This window comes from Miscanthus floridulus, chromosome 15 (assembly GCF_019320115.1).
Source record: "Miscanthus floridulus cultivar M001 chromosome 15, ASM1932011v1, whole genome shotgun sequence".
Lineage (NCBI taxonomy): Eukaryota > Viridiplantae > Streptophyta > Magnoliopsida > Poales > Poaceae > Miscanthus > Miscanthus floridulus.
In genome coordinates this window covers 69,309,988-69,330,780 of record NC_089594.1, presented here as the reverse complement: position 1 = coordinate 69,330,780, position 20,793 = coordinate 69,309,988, and the positions used below count along the sequence as shown (strand labels likewise).

At 44.4% G+C, this 20,793-nt stretch overlaps 1 protein-coding gene and 1 pseudogene across 1 annotated transcript; one reads left to right on the top strand and one right to left on the bottom strand.

The window, feature by feature from the left end:
* Positions 1 to 543: 543 nt before the first annotated feature.
* On the top strand, positions 544 to 8,100 carry LOC136507606 (uncharacterized). Its single transcript, XM_066502275.1, has 4 exons — positions 544 to 724; positions 1,632 to 1,820; positions 1,924 to 2,147; positions 7,489 to 8,100. The coding sequence occupies exons 1-4, from the start codon at positions 544 to 546 to the stop codon at positions 8,098 to 8,100; spliced, it is 1,206 nt and encodes a 401-aa protein (XP_066358372.1).
* Positions 8,101 to 10,036: 1,936 nt separating this feature from the next.
* Positions 10,037 to 12,042, bottom strand: LOC136507605 (NAC domain-containing protein 20-like; annotated as a pseudogene).
* Between the last annotated feature and the right edge of the window lie 8,751 nt (positions 12,043 to 20,793).

Here is a 20,793-nt window from a genome sequence, read left to right as displayed (position 1 = left end):
AAGTGTTTTATCTGGATATTGCATATGCTTTTAATTGTTTTAAGGCATTTTGCAAGTGTTTCAGACGTATGTTGTAATTGTTTCAGACGTATGTTGCAAGTGTTTCATCTAGATGTTACAAAAATAGATCTAAATGTTGCATTCGTTGCAATGACATGAGACAAGATGGGAGCGGAGCGTGGCGGAGGACGGTGGGCGCGGCGCGGAAAGGGGCGTGGCTGGGCGAGGCGCAGCGGGGACGAGGATGTCGCAGGTGACACGGCGGGCGCTCTCCAGTTTCTATTACAGCACGGCTGGGGGTAACGACACTCCTATTACCCAGGCGCACTCCTATTATGCAGGCGCGCTCCTATTACGCGAGCATGGCGGGCGCGCTTCTCTTGCGTAGGGACGAGATGGGGCGTGGTGGTGCGCTTGAACGCGTCCGGACATCCGGCGCTAGCTGCCTGGATCTAGGTCTAGCCTCCTTTACTACCACACCACCCTCATCTAGGCCTCTAGTGCTTGTACAGGATACCGAGAACGAGAAGCAACCGACGAGCGATGGAGATTGAAGGAGGCGGAAGCGGATCGGCGGAGACCCTTGGCGCTGGCAGCGGCAAGAAGCGGCCATATTCTCCGCGCTGCGGCGAGGATTCACCCAAGTCTTCTGCCATGGATGCTGACGATGAATGGTTTGTCAACGACAGCGGTAGCGAAGAAGGGGACGATTACGGGAATCAAGGTAAAAACTCAAAAATCACCTGTATGTAGTTTGGTAATGCCGAATTCTTTTTATCAAAGAAAATCATTCACAAAATCTTATAACATTGAAACGAATCTTTCGATCTTAACATAATTAGACAGTTACAAGATTTCTCCTTGTGGGGGTCGTTCTTGGGCAGTGGGCTTTGGAAATTTGTATCAAAATGCTTAGGGACTGAATTCTGAAAATCCATCCCTGTAGCACCATTAACACTTCGTCAATGCGTGAAGTGATGTCTGGGCTCATTGAACTATATGCTTGTGGATTCGACTGCTTTTGTTAGCTTCTTCATCACTTCAGAAAATAAAAAATATTTTAAATAATATAATATTCCTAACAGGAATTTCGTAGGAAAGAAAACATCTACTGAGTTGCTGTAGAGGACCTGATTTGGCATCGTAGAACCACCTCTTCTGTCAAAATCTTAGTTCTTTCTCCTTTATTTGTAAAATATTGCGAATATTGCTTCGCAATGTTGCATGAACTATTTCCTATGTTGCAGCGGTTCAGACATCACAGTTTGGTTCTTTTTTATATCTGAACTTGATTTAAGACATAATAAACAAATAAGTGTATGCTCATGGTTTAATATGTTTTCCCTATAAGAAGCTTAAACTTTCATTTTGTACATTCAAAACATCCCATAGATTCCCACGATTATAACCTTCACCCCATCATAACCTATCCACAACACCTTGGTATAAATAAGAGAATTTAATATCTGTAATTTTTACGTTCAAAAAAATATCTGTAATTTTTATACATATGTCTGTATACTGCCACGTGAATTACAACTGATTTCAACATACTACATGTTTGTTGGAACAATTCATGTATGGGATTGCATTTTTTTGTGCTGATTTTAATGATATTTTATTTGGTGTAGGGATGTGTAGCCCTTTTATAGTCGATAATTTTCCAAGGGCTAGTTGGGACCATGACGAGCAATCTGATTTGGTATTTGCAAATCCAGAAACTAAACTTCGTGGGCCTTCACCAACGATGATTTTCCCTCCATTCAAAAGTGGAAGGCATTTATTTGATTCAGAATATAATCTCAATGATAAATCTGAAAGTAAGTATCTTTTTCTGCTTCCCCCTTTCGTCCCATATATCATATATTCTAAACTAGCTGGCACTCTATACACATTATATGTTTTAGCATCGATTTTTAGCAGTCAGTTTGACCAATGTTGAGGATTGCTTAAAGGAATGTTGTTGCCTTCCGATGGACTTGATTCAATTCGTTGATGTTAAGATTGCTGGTTATCAACATAGCCGTCCTGGTCGAGCCAAGATTTTTGGTTTTGTCGCGGCACGGGACACAGTCAAGCCCTTGCGCAACTATATCTATCGGCGTGCTATTGACAATTGTGAAGCCGTTCCTGTGAAGCGAAAAACGGTAATTATATTTGGTTTACAGTTTCTAGGCTTATAATTATCTGTGTGCGTGCTCCTTTTAATCATTCATAAATATCTGTACATGTAACACTAGGATATGTCAAAACTGCAATTTTCCACATCTAGATTTAGGTACCGCTCGTATCACTTTGGGATAGTGATCTCAATTTCTTCTACAACTGATCTAATTCGACATTTGAACCTATAGGATTTGTGAAGTGAAAGGTAGTATTTGTTGGAGTTGTTCCAAATTCACTCCAGGATATAGGCCAAGCTTCTGACGGTACGGTATATATACCCTTGCTAGGGTTTCGTGGAGACTTGATTCTCTTGTAAGCCGTCATAGGCGTGTAACCCAAAACTCTTGAGATAGTGAGATTGTTGCTGGCTGGTGCCCGTGGTTTTTCCCCTTCACATCGGAGGGGTTTTCCACGTTAAATCGTGTATCTCCTCTGTGGCTTGATTCTTTACTTTATATTCCTATACGTCGTTCATAACAAGTGGTACCAGAGCTTTGGTTGCTGTTAGGGTTCATGACGACGTCGATGAAGTTCGATCTTCCGCTGCTGAACTACGACACGCGGTTCTCGCTATGGCAAGTCAAGATGCGGGGGATTCTGGCGCAGACTCATGACTATGATGAGGCGCTGGATAGTTTCAGAAAGAGGAAGGCCGAGTGGACTCCAGAAGAGATCCGCAAGGATCAGAAGGCGCTCGCCCTAATTCAGTTGCATCTTCATAATGATATTTTGCAGGAGTGTCTGAAAGAGAAAACTGCTGCAGAACTATGGCTGAAACTGGAATCGATCTGTATGTCCAAGGATCTAACCAGTAAGATGCAGATGAAGATGAAGCTGTTCACCCTGAAGATGAAGGAGGAGGATTCAGTGATGAGCCACATCGCTGAATTCAAGAAGATCGTCGCCGACCTAGTGTCGATGGAGGTGAAGTATGATGATGAGGACTTAGGTCTTTTGCTGCTATGTTCTTTGCCAAATTCGTATGCAAATTTTCGTGACACCATACTTTTGAGCCGTGATGAACTAACCCTAAAGGAAGTTTATGAGGCTCTCCAGTCTAGGGAGAAGATGAGAGGCATGGTGCAGAATGACGGGACGTCGTCCTCCAAGGGCGATGCTTTGCATGTGAGAGGCAGAACTGAAAATAGATCCTCCAATGATGGCAATGATGGTAGAAAGAACTACGAAAGGAGAGGCCGTTCAAAGTCCAAGCCGCATGGTAATAAAAGGTTCTGTGTTTATTGCAAGCTGACAAATCATAATGTTGAGGATTGCAGAAAAGTACAGAATAAGGAGAAGAGGAAAAACAAGTCGGCTGGTAAGGTCTCTGTTGCTGCTGCTGCGTCTGATGATGATTCTGGAGATTGTCTGGTAGTATTTGCTGGTTGTGTTGCTGGTCATGATGAATGGATTCTCGATTCCGCATGTTCATTTCATATTTGCACTAACAGAAATTGGTTTAGCTCGTATAAGTCTGTGCAGAAAGGGGATGTTGTGCGGATGGGAGATGATAACCCGTGTGACATTGTGGGGATTGGATCAGTTCAGATCAAGACTGATGATGGCATGACACGCACACTGAAAAACGTCAGGTATATACCAGGGATGTCCAGAAATCTTATCTCATTGAGCACGCTTGATGCAGAAGGTTACAAATATTTCGGTTCAGATGGCGTTCTGAAGGTATCAAAAGGTTCTCTTGTTTGCTTGAAAGGTGATCTTAATTCTGCAAAGTTATATGTCCTTAGAGGGTGTACTTTACCTGGTTCTGATTCCGCTGTTGCTGCTGTTACTAATGATGAACCTAGTAAAACTAACCTTTGGCATATGCGTTTGGGACATATGAGTCACCATGGTATGGCAGAATTGATGAAGAGAAACCTACTGGATGGCTGCACTTCGAGTAAAATAAAGTTTTGTGAGCATTGTATTTTCGGGAAGCATAAAAGGATACATTTCAACACTTCTGTTCACACCACTAAAGGTACTCTTGATTATGTTCATGCTGATTTATGGGGTCCTTCCCGTAAGTCCTCACTTGGTGGTGCTCGTTACATGCTTACAATTATTGATGATTACTCTAGAAGGGTTTGGCCTTATTTTCTGAAACAGAAAGATGATACTTTTGCTGCTTTTAAGGACTGGAAAGTAATGATAGAAAGGCAAACTGAAAGGAAGGTAAAATTGCTTCGTACTGATAATGGTGGAGAATTTTGTTCGCGTGAATTTAATGATTATTGCAGATCGGAAGGCATTGTTAGGCATCACACCATACCCCATACTCCACAACAGAATGGTGTGGCCGAACGCATGAACAGAACCATCATATCTAAGGCCCGTTGCATGCTGTCTAATGCCAGGATGAGCAAGCATTTTTGGGCTGAAGCTGCTAATACTGCCTGTTACTTGATAAACAGGTCGCCTTCTATTCCACTAAATAAAAGAACTCCCATTGAGGTATGGTCTGGTACGCCTGCTGATTATTCACAGTTGAAAGTTTTTAGATGCACTGCTTATGCTCATGTTGATAATGGGAAATTAGAGCCTAGAGCTGTTAAGTGTCTTTTCCTTGGTTATAGTTCGGGAGTCAAAGGCTATAAATTGTGGAATCCTGAAACAGGAAAGACTTTTATGAGCAGGAGTGTTGTTTTCAATGAATCTGTGATGTTTACTGACAGTTTGCCCTCAGATCATGTTCCAGAAAAAGAGCTGCAGCGTATGCGCATGCAGGTGGAGCATGTTGATGATGATACAGGTGTGCAGGTGGAGCCTGTTGATGAGCATGGTGACCATGATAATGATGTTGCTGAGGATGATGCTCATGATGATGTTCAGCAAACTCCTCCTATTTTGCAGTTAGAGGAGGATTTACCTATTGCTCAACGCAAGTCACAAAGGACAATTGCACCTCCTAAGCGTCTTATTGAAGAGTGTAATTTGTCTTACTATGCTTTGAGTTGTGCTGAACAGGTGGAGAATGTTCATGAGCCAGCAACCTATAAAGAAGCTATTCGTTATGGTGATACTGAGAATTGGATTTCTGCTATGCATGAGGAGATGCAGTCTCTTGAGAAGAACAGTACATGGGAGATTGTACCTTTGCCTAAGAATAAGAAGACCATCAGCTGCAAATGGATCTTCAAGAGAAAGGAGGGTTTATCTCCAAGCGAACCTCCAAAGTATAAGGCAAGGTTAGTTGCTAAAGGCTACAGTCAAATTCCGGGTGTTGACTACAATGATGTGTTCTCTCCAGTGGTAAAACACAGTTCAATTCGTACTTTCCTTAGTATTGTTGCTTCACATGATCTTGAGCTTGAGCAGTTAGATGTGAAGACTGCGTTTTTGCATGGAGAGCTTGAGGAGGACATATACATGGACCAACCAGAAGGGTTCATAGTGCTTGGCAAGGAAAAATATGTGTGCAAGTTGAAGAGATCCTTGTATGGTTTGAAACAGTCCCCTCGTCAGTGGAATAAGAGGTTTGATTCATTTATGTTAGCACACAGTTTTAAAAGATCTAAGTATGATAGCTGTGTTTACATCAAGCATGTTAATGGATCACCTATATATTTGCTGTTATATGTTGATGATATGCTGATTGCTGCCAAGAGCAAGATTGAAATCACTAAGTTAAAGAAGCTATTGAGTAGTGGTTTTGATATGAAAGATCTTGGTAGTGCTAAGAAAATTCTTGGTATGGAAATTAATAGAGACAGAAAATCTGGTTTGCTATTTCTTAGTCAACAAAATTATATCAAGAAAGTTCTTCAGCGTTTCAACATGCAAAATGCTAAGGTTGTTAGTACCCCTATTGCACCTCACTTTAAGTTGTCAGCTGCTCAGTGTCCTAGTACAGATGAAGAGATTGAATACATGTCAAGGGTTCCTTATTCTAGTGCTGTTGGGTCTTTGATGTATGCCATGGTTTGCTCTCGTCCAGATTTGCCATATGCTATGAGTCTTGTTAGTAGATATATGTCTAATCCTGGCAAAGAACATTGGAGGGCAGTTCAGTGGATTTTCAGGTACCTCAGAGGCACAGCAGATTCCTGTTTAAAGTTTGGAAGAACTGATAAGGGTCTTATTGGCTATGTGGATTCTGATTATGCTGCTGATCTGGACAGGCGAAGATCACTTACAGGTTATGTGTTTACTGTTGGCAGTTGTGCTGTGAGTTGGAGGGCTACTTTACAGTCAGTTGTTGCTTTGTCTACTACTGAAGCAGAATATATGGCTATTTGTGAAGCGTGCAAAGAATTAATTTGGCTGAAAGGTTTGTACGCTGAGCTTTGTGGAGTTGAATCTTGCATAAGTTTGCACTGTGACAGTCAAAGTGCAATTTACCTCACTAAAGATCAGATGTTCCATGAGAGAACTAAACACATAGATATCAAGTATCATTTTGTGCGTGATGTGATTGAAGAAGGTAAGCTGAAGGTATGCAAGATTAGTACTCATGATAATCCTGCTGATATGATGACAAAATCTGTTCCTGTTGCTAAGTTTGAGCTGTGCTTAAGCTTAGTTGGTTTAATTGGATAGTCCAAGAGACTATTGTTGGCACCAGTGGTTTTCTATCTTTGTTATGTTCAGGATGAATGGTTGATTTATGATACAAGATGAATTTGTCTCAAGGTGGAGTTTGTTGGAGTTGTTCCAAATTCACTCCAGGATATAGGCCAAGCTTCTCTTGTAAGCCGCCATAGGCGTGTAACCCAAAACTCTTGAGATAGTGAGATTGTTGCTGGCTGGTGCCCGTGGTTTTTCCCCTTCACATCGGAGGGGTTTTCCACGTTAAATCGTGTGTCTCCTCTGTGGCTTGATTCTTTACTTTATATTCCTATACGTCGTTCATAACAGTATTTGGTTTGCAAACTGCAATTGTCTACATGCATGCTCCTTTTATCATGAAAAAAAACAGCAATACATTAGCTATGTTCAAATTTAGCATAGTGTTTTGTAAATGCAGAGTTTGTGACTGCCATATTTATTGTGTGCTGTAAAAAGTTAACAGTCTGCATGGTCGTAATTCATTTTGCAAACTCCAACGACTATCTTCCTGCATGCGCCTTTTTCAATCTGAAAGTGCATACTCTGTTATGAATTTGCCAATTTGTAAATTTGTGCATTTTTATAGAAATTTTTGTACTTATCTGACAGCAATTCACTCATATTTTTTGTAAACCAAAATTGTTTGGTGTAGGAGCATGTTTCACTTTTATTTGCCATGTTGACATGCTGTGTTAGGTATCAGAAGATGGATTCCCCTCTACTATCCATAACTGATAAAAGATTTCAAATATATGACTGACTTCGTTGCAGGGCACGGCACGTTTGTCTCTGAAGAGCCCTACTCGGGTCATTTCAATGTCAACCCGTGCATTGGTCGAGTTTGAGCTCCATGCCCAGAGTGAAGAGGAGGCAAATGGTGATGATGGTCCAAACATTGAAGGATGCACTGAGCTATACAATATGTTTGAATCGAAGTCGTTCATTCGACACAAACGCCTGTACGGCGAAAGGTGTGCTCTGGACATCAAGTACCTGGTGCTGATGAATGCGGTGGAGGCCCGGGTTGAAGTTACAGTCCTCTGCTCCGCTGCCATTGATGACGTCGTCAACATGAAGCTGCTCGCCAAGACCAGCGGCTTCAGTGAGGTGATCCGGCTTTTTCGTGGCGTGGCTCCAAAGCTGGGTTTCATGACGAGCTTTGTTATAGCGGTGGAGAGACACAGCGACTTTGATCTCTACATCAAAGGGTATCCAAGAGACCATCCTAACGTCGACCAGAAACTAGTGCCGTGTTCACGGTGGCAATGTAGCTTCGCCTCTGGGTACCATGGGACGGATGAAGAAGTGGCAGAGCTAGGGGACTTTGGAGCGGTCTCAATCAAGGTCACTTGGAGATCCCACAGGAAGAATAGTGATGAATAGGCTTGGTATCCGGCAGCCAAAACATTTGATTTACCAACTTCATTATGTTCCAGTGAAATGTGTCATTCCTAAAGGGCAGATGTACCTAGTTGCTTTTTACCGATACCTTCATATGCTAGTTTATTCTCGTCTGTGTTCCTGTATGTGTTTTTCAGTTTCATCTGGTTTGGTTTCCGGCCCAGATTATTCTGGCTGGATCTTATCGAACGTTCATATGAATGTCCTTGTTCCATCATGCCTGACCCAGACGAAAACTCGTGAAATGATGTCATCAGACAGCAGCACGAACTCTGTTATGTCTTATCTGTAGCAAGCATATACAGATAAGTTGTAGCCAAATCTAACATAAAGGGGTACGGTTCAATATGCATTTTGTAAGGCTCGAAGAAATTGAAACAAGCATCGAAAAGACATCATGAGAAGAAGCCTCAAAACAGTTAGCATTCCCTTTTCTCACAATAATTCGACACTACATGCTATATCTCAAAAAGCAATGGTGCATAGTGCAGTGGCCTATTGATCCACAGAAAACAGAAGTTTTTGAGCGTTAACAAGTACGAACACGGTCGCACACGGCATTGAATTTCTTAGGAGGCAAAAATATTATACAATAGTTCCCCAAAAACTACAAAATTATGTCACCTGTAGGTATTTCAATCGCAGATCTTCAACCAATATCTTTTACATGACTCTAAAATATCTCATCTTCATGTTCACTTTGCAGAATCCATTAGCACAATAATTCTCTATGTGTGTTAAACTCATGCTATCAAGAATTGGGAGGAGGAAAGGGAGGGTGATGGGAGGCACCTTATGGGGGCCTAGGTGACGATTCCAGTGGTCAGGGTAATTGTCGGTGCTTGCGGCTCCATGCACATTGGTTGCAGCATCCATTCGAATGGAAACAAAAGAGAGATAGAGGACGACAAACAAATGAAACAGCTCAGGCCTCAATAATTGGCCTTTCCTAGAAGGATGTACCTATAACGCACAGCCACACACCTTATAAACACAAAAGAAATGGTTAGGATAGAAATAATGTTAGAAATATTTTGGCAGTCCCTATTGCGAGCGGCCTCTGCCACCGCCCACCATAGGCCCTTCATGCCTCCCTCCAATCTACTAACCAAGGAGGCGAGTCACCGCTATCCACCACACCCGATCCCGCACGGCTCTAGGGGCAAACCATCGCTAGCCTCTTCCGACACCAACACAAACTACTTCAAATCTCAACCCCCCCTCATGCCGCCTCTTCAACTACAGGTGAACCGGCCTTCCTGAAGTTCACTTTATATGCGGTCCCTAACCACAAGAACTCTAGCCATGACACGCTTAAATCTAGAGGAGTAGGACAACCTACCTCATGATTGAGTGAGAAAACCGTGTTGCAAGCTGTTATTGATAGGAAGCGAATATAAGGTTGAGCCGGCGCTACAGGATTTGTTTTGTTCCAATCAGCCACATAGGTGTGCTGGCATGACAACTAACGCATGCATATTCGGCGAGTAGTCTTAACAAAAAAAAATCACAATATAAATGCATACGCTTTAACGTTTAATTTGGCAATTAAGCTCATATATTAAACAACATACTATAGTTCACATGTATATAATATATGGGTTCACGATAATATTGTACCAAACTCCAATCTGCTTCTTACAATACAACCATCAGCATGACCAAGCGGATGTTATATATCCAGGTATGCATACCATCATGCCCCACATTACTAAGACCAAATGACACACATATACCACATATGCAATGATACGGTGCATATACTAGTACAAGCATACACACATAGCTTATCGACTAGTTATTACGGAAACATACAAACCATGCATTATTTCACAAAATGCAATGCAGATGATATAGATATAACATACGTATTTATGCGAATTCATAACTTTTCCTCCTCCCTCCACGTTCACTTCTTTCAGTACTTCCATGGGCCAGTCACGGACATCATTGACGAGATCTCAGCGGCATTAGCCCGCTCATCCTTTTGCGACACCATCGAGGACGGCCTACTCTCCGGTGCAGCAACATACAAGCCCCCAGAGCTAGCTGCTCCCATGTCCATGTGGCCAGCTATAGCCTCCATGCCCATCTGGCCAACTGCCCCCATGTCCATTTGGTGGTAGAAGTTCATCGGCAGTGGTGCGGCCATCGGATTGCCGAATAGGGTGCCATTGATCTCAAGCCCGCCGGCACTACCAATACCTGCCATAGGCGGCATCCCCACACCGCCGTTGGGGTAGTAGGCCGGGGGCCACCGGGTCCATATATGGCGAAGTCTGGCAGGATGGGAAATTGCATGGCCATGGGCACGGGCAGTGGCAGCTGCAGCGGCATGGGGATGGGGATGGCCAAGATGTTGTTTTGATTCTGATCAATCTCAGCGCCAGCCATGGCCACCTGGTACACTGGTGCAGTCGTCTTCATGATCCTAGTGGTCTTGTCAAACACACGACAGACCACCCACTCATTGTATGAGAATTTCTTTTTTTTTGAAAGGACCGGTAGAGAAAAAGGAAAACAAAAGTCAGTTCAGTTTTTTAAGTGGAAACCGGACCCAAAATCCATAAACACCACGGATTAGATGAGGTGCTCCAGCACCATCCTCAACTACAGTACAACTGCCGACCAGCTAGCCACTCAGCTCTACTAACCACTCAACTAAACGACTAACCACTCGCTCCAGAGAACCCAACTAAGCTGAACACAACCCAACTAACAACTCTACTAACAACTTGACTAGCACAACTTACACGGCCACTAGCCACCAGCAGAACTATCACAACTAACCGAGTAGGCAACATCCTACTGGTGAAGTTGCTCCAAAAAAAACTCTTTCCCTGTGAGCTCCCAACTTGGCAGCCAGCTTCCTGGATGTGGCTTTTCATTCAAGTGACCAGTGAAGCAACTGTTGTAGTGACCCGGCCGATCCATTTTTCTTCTTCTTAGCGCGATCCATTTTTCTTCTTCTTAGCGCATCCCACCTCAATCAAGACTGTGAGGGCCACCATCTTCTCTTTAGTCAAAGGACGATCCAAGTGTTGAGCATAAAAATAAAAAGAACTTCCTTATCCTGCGACGAATCAGGAGTCGCTTCACCTAATTTTTTTGCTAAAAGATCTTGGGCTAATTGAGTAGTACTTCTGCCAGGAGTTCATTTGTAAATCGGGAGCAAAATCAGATTAGGCTAAGCAAATAAAGAAAATAGTATATGGATGCATGCATCATGCCGGTGTTGTTACCGCTACCACGCACCTTGTCAGTAGAAGCTGAAGCTTTCATGGCTGCAACGGCTTTAGCGACTAAGCTAGATGCCGATGCAGGGCCGAGGAGCTTGCCGCTGCCTTCGAGTCTGTACTCATGCATCACCCAGTTGGTTTTATCACCCCTAGGAGCCCTGCCCTCGTAGAAGACGAGCGTCTTCTTCATGCTGACTAGCAGCAGCACCCCTTTTGTGGTGTTGTAGACCTCCTTGTCCCTTCCTGTTGCTTTCCAATAACCGGTCTTTGTGGCCCGGTTCGCCCTCAGCCCCGTCGGGTACTTGTGGTCCTTCTGGTAGAAGAAGTACCACTCTTTCTCTCCCCATTTTGCTTCATCTGCAGCATGCGAATCAAGCGCCATATATTAGTCGATGACTAGCATAGCAGCATGCATCCACTACACGGATCAAACAAGAACAAGGAGTATATGTATGTAGGTCGAGGTTGCTTGTTATGTACCCGGGAGGTCCCATGGCTCAGTCTTGTTTAGGTCGACCTCTCCGATGGCGATGCAGGTGTAGTCCGTGTTTCGCACCTTGTTCATCAGGTAGTGGCTGACAATCTCATCGTCAGTTGGGTCGAAGCAGAACCCTGGAGGCAGGTCAAGGCTGCCGGCTCGAACAGCGTTCATCTCTTGCTGCTGGGGCTGCTGTTGGTCCGCCATGGTTCTCTTGGTCCTCACCAGGAAGCACCAACAACCGTATCAAGCAACAAAGAAGCCCCCTTTGGCACGGCTCATCAGCCGGCTTCTCGAGCGGCTTTTGATGAAGCCGTGCCAAACGGTGCTCAGAGAAACAGCTTACGCCTAGAAAGCCGGAGAGAAGCCATTCGGCGGCTTACACTGGAGAGGGCAAGCCAAAAAATGTGGCTTCCCCCGACTTCTTCCTCAACTTTTCCATCTTTGTCCTCGTGGAAAGCACGGCAACGGCAGTTGGAGGAGGCAGTCCCACGCGAGGCCGTCATGGTGGCGCGCCACCGCGCAGCTGGCGTCTGGCGATCCCCGTCCCAGTCGCGCCGCCGCAAAAGGACGGAGGCAGGCGACGAGCGCGGCGGACGGGATCTGGGGAGGCACAGCGGTGGAGGAGGCCGGACCGCTGGTGAGCACGGCCGCGATGGGGAGGCGCGCGAGTGCACGAGGCTGCCGGGGAGCCGGAGAGCGAGAGAGCTGGCACGCGGGGACGCGCAAGCGTGCAGCCATCGGGCCGCTAGGGCGCGGGGATGAAGAAGATAAGGCTGCGTGCGTCGATGCGTGCGGTGGATGAGATAAGGCTGCGTGCGTGCGGTGATGGGGTAGATAGAGAATGGAAGGAAAAATAAAATAAGTGAAGAAAATTAAGAAAAGAAAAAAATTAAAAAAAATAGAAGGGTCATATTATCAATATTTTATATTTATTAATTTTTTTATTTCACGTAAATCACATTATCAATAGAGTCAACACATAAAACTCATATCTTCAAGCAATACACATATGCAAGGGCACAATGGACAATTGACATCTTCTATATATTCTAAAAAGCTAGAAAAAGCCATTTTGCCAAACGTTTTCGTACAAAATAAGCTAGAGCTAGAAAAAGCTGTTTTTCCATAGGAGCCAGAGCCAAAGCTATTTTTTCACGAGCCAGAGCCATGCCAAACGGGCCCGAAGAATCTCTAGATAGTAATGAAAAAACAAAGCATACATACATGCACAAACTCTTTCTTGACCTGGCTGGCATTAAAGCCGGCTGCAGCTATTTTATTATAAGAGAAGAATAATGTAGATTATAGCCGATAAGCCGGTCAATAAATTTAAGTGAACACACACCTATGTCTCTCGCTCGCTCACCAAGACGGATGCAGGACAAGTTGTTTTAAGTGAACACACACCTATGTCTCTCGCTCGCTCACCAAGACGGATGCAGGACAAGTTGTTGTGGTGCAGTGAGTCCCCACATGACTTAAATAGGCAGGTTGCGCAAGCCACTTTCCGCTGAATCCGCCTGCCTCTGTCTGTCTCTCGTGTTTTCCAGTGGTGACTGTTTCTACTGGGCATTGGACTGTTGCTCTTTCCAACCGTGCCACGCTTGTCCTCGTGCACCAGGGCTCGCTTTTGTGCCAAGGCCTCGACCGCTACTGGTGATAGGTGGTGGGTTTATGGAATGTCTCTGTTTGTGTGCGGCGTGAAGCGTGCCACCTGTCGTGACCTCCCTCCGGTTTGCCTAGCCTGGCCTGCAATTCCTGTGGACGTATGCGTTCATGTGCCGCTCATGGATGCAGGCAGGCCTGCTCCGCCCGTTGCCTTGTCTGCATGTCGAGATGCGCGCGTCTGCAGCCGAGGGCTACCGCAAGGCCTTCATGATAGAAAGTTGTGGACAGGCCAGCCGTGGGGTCCATGTTGCCTCGCATGTAGTGCAGGCACTGCTGTAGCCGTAGGCATCCATCTGCAAGCAGGCCAATGACCGGTCTTTGTGATCTGGTGTCGATCATTGCGGCGCCGGAGCGTTACTCAATCAGTTTTTTTGGTGCATGGAGAAACGCGTGCGCTCACGGCGTTGTGCCGATGCGGTGTGTTATAGCTGTGTATGTATATGTGCCCATTGTCATGTAGAAACCGTGCATAGATCGGTGCCCAACAGACAAGTATGCGTCCGAGCGTGCCAGCAGCGCCGGTCCTACGATTCTGACTGCCCTCAGACGAACTCGTCGCGACGGCCCCTCTAGACCATAAAGTTTTAGAATATATAGGCTAATTTTATTTATATAGGGAAAGCAAATCCAATAATATATTTTTAATTTAATATGTCTGATAATTATCGAGAGCGAGAAACAATGTGGACTAAAAAACAATATATTTGTACTTCTAGAACTAATACGATTACCTTAAAGAAGAATAGAACTCCATCATATCCACCGCTTCTTATAAAAAGATACTTCTTCGGGCATTTCTTGATGCAAAATCATCAAAAACGGTATCGAGATCAATAGTGTCTAAGATATCCTTCTCGATGGTGCACATAGCCAAGCCATTTAACCTTTCTTGTGATATAGTTGATCTCAAATAGTTCTTCAACAACTTCAATTTTGAGAAACTTCTTTCGGCCGAAGCTACGGTCACAGGTACAGTTAAAAGAATTCGATAGGCAACTGAAATATTTGGATAGCAATCTGCATCCATGACAAACTTCAGAATCTCTGGCGTCGACATCAAAGAATCTGGTAAAGTCACTTGCAACACCTTTAATTCTGAAAAAAAATCATTGATCTCAACATCGGATGAGTTATCATGAGAAAAGTTTTCCACAAAAATCTTGCAGCGCAACCAAAGATCAGCTTCATCCAAGGATTTCAAATTTTCTTAGTTGAACAAGAACCCAAAAACATTATCAAATGCTGTCATCTGCTCAAATCTACTAGTCAATGAAGCAATTGCAGAATCAATCATAACTAGGAAGTACTCTCTTCTAAATGAGTCCACATCAGACTATTGTATTTCCTCGTCTTGGTCATCTTGTTCATCAAAATATGTCTTTCTCTTTCGTTGACGTTTTGTAGGAAATATTGGCTCTATATCCAATTCAGATGCAATGTTTTTTGTTGTATCCATACTAGAAGTGAAACATTTATCTCTATACTTCTTAAAATATGATATGACACTTTCAATGTGTTTGAGAGTAGCATCTATACTCACAATTTTAGATTGCAACTTCTTGCTAACCTTATTTATAGAGAATAAAATATCGTGCCAGATAACTAAACCAACTATAAATTCAAAATTCTCAAGTGCACTCACCAAAGATTGACATTCACTAACTGCCATTGGGTCATCAGTTGAAGCCTTCTCTAGCGCTATTAAAGCTGATCTTATTTGAGGAGTTTGGAATCTGATAGCTTGAAGACTTTTTATTCGGCTTTCTCAGCGAGTATTAGACCATGACTTAACTGTCAATCCTGAGACATTGTCAACCAAAATCTTCCACCTTTTGGTAGATTTTGCAAACATGGTGTATATACGTTGGATAATGCCAAAAAAAAGAAATAGCTTGCCTGCAAGATTTTAAATATCACAAATAGTAAAATCTCAAATAATGGTATATTATATGAAAACAATGTATAACATATAAAAGAAATAATAGTTTACCTGTAAGATTTTCCCACATCACAAAGAGTAAGATTCAGACTATGACATGCACACGGCATATATAGTGCTCTTGGATTAATTTCAAGCAAGCGTGTCTGAACACCTTGGTGTTTCCTCTTCATATTTGAACCATTATCATACCCTTGACCCCTCACATCATCAATATTCAAATCAAGAGAGTCCAATGCACTCTTTAATTCATTAAAAAGACCCAATCCTGATGTGTCATCAACCTTCAAAAACTCTAGGAAGAACTCCTCTACCCTTGGAACATTCCCCAATATATTCACACACCTAATAATTAGAGTCATTTGTTCTTCATGGCTCACATCTGTCAATCTAAAATCACAGAAAAATACATGGCATCCTTAATGATCTTTAATATAGTTTGTTTTACACAATCTGCAAGAAGAGAAATCATCTCATTCTGAATTTTATGCCCAAGGTAATGATGATGAATCTCACTATTTTGAATCCGCCTAATATGGTCTTGCATCACAGGATCAAATTCACCCATCATTTCAACTGTGCCCAGAAAGTTACCATTGTTAGCTTGATATAGTTTCTCATTTTGTCCTCGGAAAGCCAAATTATGTTTAGCAAAAAACTTGACAGCAGAAACGATTCTTACTAAAACTTGTCTCCAACGCTCTCTCTCCTTTGCAATTTCTCGTTGCAAATCATCATCAATTGTTTTATTTTTGCTCAACCTCAGCCTAAGTTCATTCCAAAGTATTCATGTTTCTTATATGCTCCACACTATTCTCATGTTCCTTGAGTCTTAAACTAAGATGTTTTCGGTCCCTCAATCCATCGTGTGCTACCAAACTTTTGTTCTGATCTGATTTGAATAATTTGCAATAAAAACAAAAAACTTTGTCCACATGTTTAGAGTAAACCAACCATTTTCTATCAACCACCTCACCATTGCTTAACTTTCTGGAGTAGTAAGCATATGAAAAATGTCTATTGTGAGCATCTACAGGGAACTCAAGATTCAATTCTCTCACTAGTCCTTTTTCAATCAAAATATCTCTACCCTTATTATCAAGATTCTCCCAAGTTCTGGGATCAAAGACATCATGAATAGAAGGTTGCACATCATCAATTGAATTTTCAAGTTGAGAGCAAGGCTGTAAATTTTCATTATCTATAGCATCAACTTGTTCACTTAAATTATCATTAACTTGTTGCTCTTCTTCTTGATTATCAGGTGCATCTATAAGGTTGTCATCACGCACAACACTACTTGAAGCTGGAAAAAAACTTATCTAAAGCACCTTGTTGTGACTGAACAAACTGTTCTTCTTGTCTTTTCCGTTTTCTTTTCACAGCCCCTGACAAATGTTTCTTAGGTAATATTCTAAAATTCTTACACCTGACCTAAATTATAAGAAAAACATGACTATATGAGTACAAAATACTAGACAAAATTTGAACAAGGAAAAAAAAAAACCTAGGGCCTAGACAATTTAGACATGAACCGATTCAGAACCCAGATTCATAAATTACAAAAAAGGCAGAAGGCAATAACCAAGATAAATCTTCAGATATCGTTGACTCGTCGTCCTCGTCGAGCCCTGCCTCGAGCCCTCGACTGCCTCGTCGCGTGGTGATCGGCCGATCGCTCGATCGGCCGTCGGCGCTGCGTCTCGCCAAGTCGCCGTTCGCGGAAGTCTGTGCGGGGCTGCGGAAGTACGAAGTAGCGATCGCTGATTCCGTGATTCGCTGTCAGGCTGTGCCGGGGCTGCGGCGTTCGGGCGTTGGCGCAGTGCGCTGCGTTGGCGGCAGCTCGGCTCCTGACTTCCTGAGTCCTTATCGCTGAAAAGGAAGACAATAGGCCGACGGCGATGGGCTCTGAAAAGAAGCACCAGCGGACAGCGGTCCAGCGCAATGAGAGGCCGACGGGCCAGCGCACTGCGACGGGCGACAGGCTGTGCGGCGCTGAATCCGCTGATGGGCTGTGCTGGCTGCCTGGCTGCTGCATTAATCCCGCCTGGGCCCCTGCCCCCCCCCCCCCCCCCCCCCCCCCCCGGGCCGGCACTGCGTGCCAGCCCTGGAAACCATGGTCAGCTAGCCTGTTACTAAGCCAGCCAAGGAACAGGTGGCGACAAACGCTTGATTTATGCATGCAGGGGGGGTATTTTCCTTTTCAATTCGTTACTTTCAAAGGAATTAATTTAGTAAAGCTATGTTCTGATCCATATCGATTCATCACACATTGCGCATTCATATAGATGGCTAGAGTCCATGTCTACGTGCTTTCCAGGCCCGGTGAAATGGCATGCTACTTTCCCTAGAAAAGTGGCGGCAGTGTGTGCTTGTCGTCGACCATGGGTACGGTGCCATCTCATCCAGGAGAGGCTCCAGGTGTGATATACGTGAACGTACATGCTTATCAATTGCTTAGCTTGAATGGGGCTAATCCTCTAAAGTCATCTTATGCATGGGTGTGCCCCAACCGGAAGGAATCGACCCAGGTATCTATCATCACATGTTCACCACACAAGCCACCGCAACCACACTTTAGATATGGTATCAGGGAATATACCCCACACTCGTCTCATCAACAAGGTGTAATTTCATGTTAGTATAAAAACTATAAAGTAGCATATATTTGTCACCATAGGATAGATGTTAATAGTATGTCTCTAAACCTGGCAAGGAGGACCGATCCATTGTGGATTAACCTGGATCACCCAAAGGAGGATATGATGATGCATGGCTCAGAGGTAGGCCGAGTTTGATGGCACTAGGCTCGGTATCAGGTCTCATGGCCGGTTGGATCTCCTGCCTATGCTTTCCGGATTAACAGAGATGTGTTGTAAGAGGCAGATAAATGTGGCCACCGCTCTAGAACATTTTTTTGCCACCTCTGTAGCTCTGTTTCCTAGCTAGTAGTGAGATTTATTGGATGGCCTGCACCTTGCTCAGTTGTCGTCGTATTGTAGCTGCCACAACTAGCTAAAAGTGTAGTGTGGTAGACGTTGCATCTAGCCATAGCTACGGCACAGCCGCACTTGTGGCTTGGCTTCGTTGAGAAACAAAGAGGACATGCCATGAGTCGTGAGTAGCTAGTCCCACCAATCTGTTGGCGTAGGATTCCCCCAGTGCTTTAAGATTGTCCCACAATTAATGAAAAACAATAGGATATATATCTGTTAATACATCTAAGATGATCTCATATCAATCACAGTGATGAGCACGCAAGGCCAAAACTGTAATGGAAGGGGATATTACACTTTAACCCTCGTCACATTATTATTGGCATCAAACTCCTGTTGATTGAGTACACTCTCCATCCATTGATAAATGGAAATTATGGAGCTTTGTTGATATATGACTCCGTTGATAATATGGTAAAATTGATATACTAAATATGAACAATTGACAACCACATGCCCCTACAGGAAGCAATCAATGTATCTATCACCAGCTCACCACACAAGCTACTGCAACAACACTTTATATATATGTGAGAGTATATTCAGTAGCCAGCTACAAAATAAGTTATTCTGTAGCCACCTCCATTTACGATAATTTTATATACTAATTTACGATAATATCAATACGATAGTTGGGTTACTATAACACATGGGGATATTTACCATAACATTATAGTAAACCACTTAGCAAGGAGTTACTATAATCTCGTAAATTAACATAGTAATTATCGTAACTCAAAGTGGCTACAGAATAAGTTATTTTGTAGCCAACTACAGGGTAGTAGTTCTATATATTCAGTAGCCAGTTACAAAATAAGTTATTCTATAGCCACCTCCATTTACGACAATTTTATATACTAATTTACGATAATGTCCAGCGTCCGGTCAGTTCACAGGAGGTGAACTGCTGCTGAGAAGGAGTGACCGGACGCTGAAATAGTGTTTTCCCAGCGTCCGGTCAGGTGGCGATCCAGCGTCCGGTCGATCGAAGATGATGAAGGCTTCTTGCATCAGACTCTGGCTGCGTCCGGTCGGTGTTCACTGGACTCGTTCGGTCGCGATTCCAGGGGATTTAGACCTCTCTGGAATCGACCGGACGCTGGGTGGCAGTGTCCGGTCGCTGCCACCGGAGCGTCTGGTCAGTAGAAAACGTGCGGGAATCGAACTCTCTTCTCCGTTTCCTATTCTACTCCGTGGGGGCCACTATAAATCTCCGCATGCGGTTTTTGACCTATCTCTATTCCGCATCCTCGCCACCGCCGTGCTCCTCCATGCCGCGCCCATGCCACCGCTGCCCACGCCATGCTCCCCGCACCGCACCCGCGCCAGCGCCGCGTCCAAGCGTCGCAGCAACCCGCGCCGCCGCTCGCACCTCCCCTGCCCACAGCCGCCACCGTCGTGCCCTGCCGCACCGCTGCAGCCCGTGCCCTGCGCCGCTGCTACCCCGCCCTGCGCCGCCGAGCCCCCACAGCGGAAGCACCACCTCACCAGCGCCGCCCCCGTGCTCCATTGCCGCCGTTGTGCCCTAGCACCCACATTGCATCCTCGCCGTTGTACCGCTGATCCACGCCACTACAAACCCTAATCACTAGTTGCCGACCCAGTGGTTCCTCGATCTGTTCCTCTTCTCATCGTTTCACCGGTTTGTCAGGTAGCATGCCCTCGGTTCTAATTTCGCACCTAATTGCTTGTTTTCTTAGGTTTTCGTATCTCTAGATGAATAATTAAAATTATTTGTATACCCTCTATTCTATCGTGCAGTGAGTCGGTGTCGTTGAGGTCCTATTTGCAGTTGTCAGTCAACTCGGGGCCAAGCTCACGAGTATGGATCGAGGCCAAGCCTCGGAAGTGACAGTTGGCGGTTGATCTTCGTCAGCAGCAGTTGTTCTTTTTAGATCCATCAGATGGCTCATGTCAAGAATGTTGGAGGTGGTCCTGGTGATGAGGATCTGAGGCCCCCGCCTTGCCTGCCTGCAGATCCAAAAGGCAAGGCGATGAAGAAGCTTGCAACAAAGAAGCAGAAGTATCCAGATCCAGATACAGCTAGAGCAGCCGCAATTGCAGCAGCAGCAGAGCGTGCAGAGGTAGGAGGTGCTAGGAGTTGAGTCCAAATCGCATATCAGCTCTCTCCATCACGAGAGTTGCACTAGAGCATGTTGAGCGCCGTCATGGTGGTCTAGCTGGGACTGTCATGGTTGTGGGACGGCGAGTTGTCTCGGATAAGAGTCAACCTCAGGGGGAGTCACAGCAGGAGCCACAGCCAGCAGAGCAGACTCAGGAGGGAGAGCAGGCAGTAGAGACAGAGCATGCACCTCAGCCACAGCTTCGCCACTCTAGTCTTACCCGTGCTCC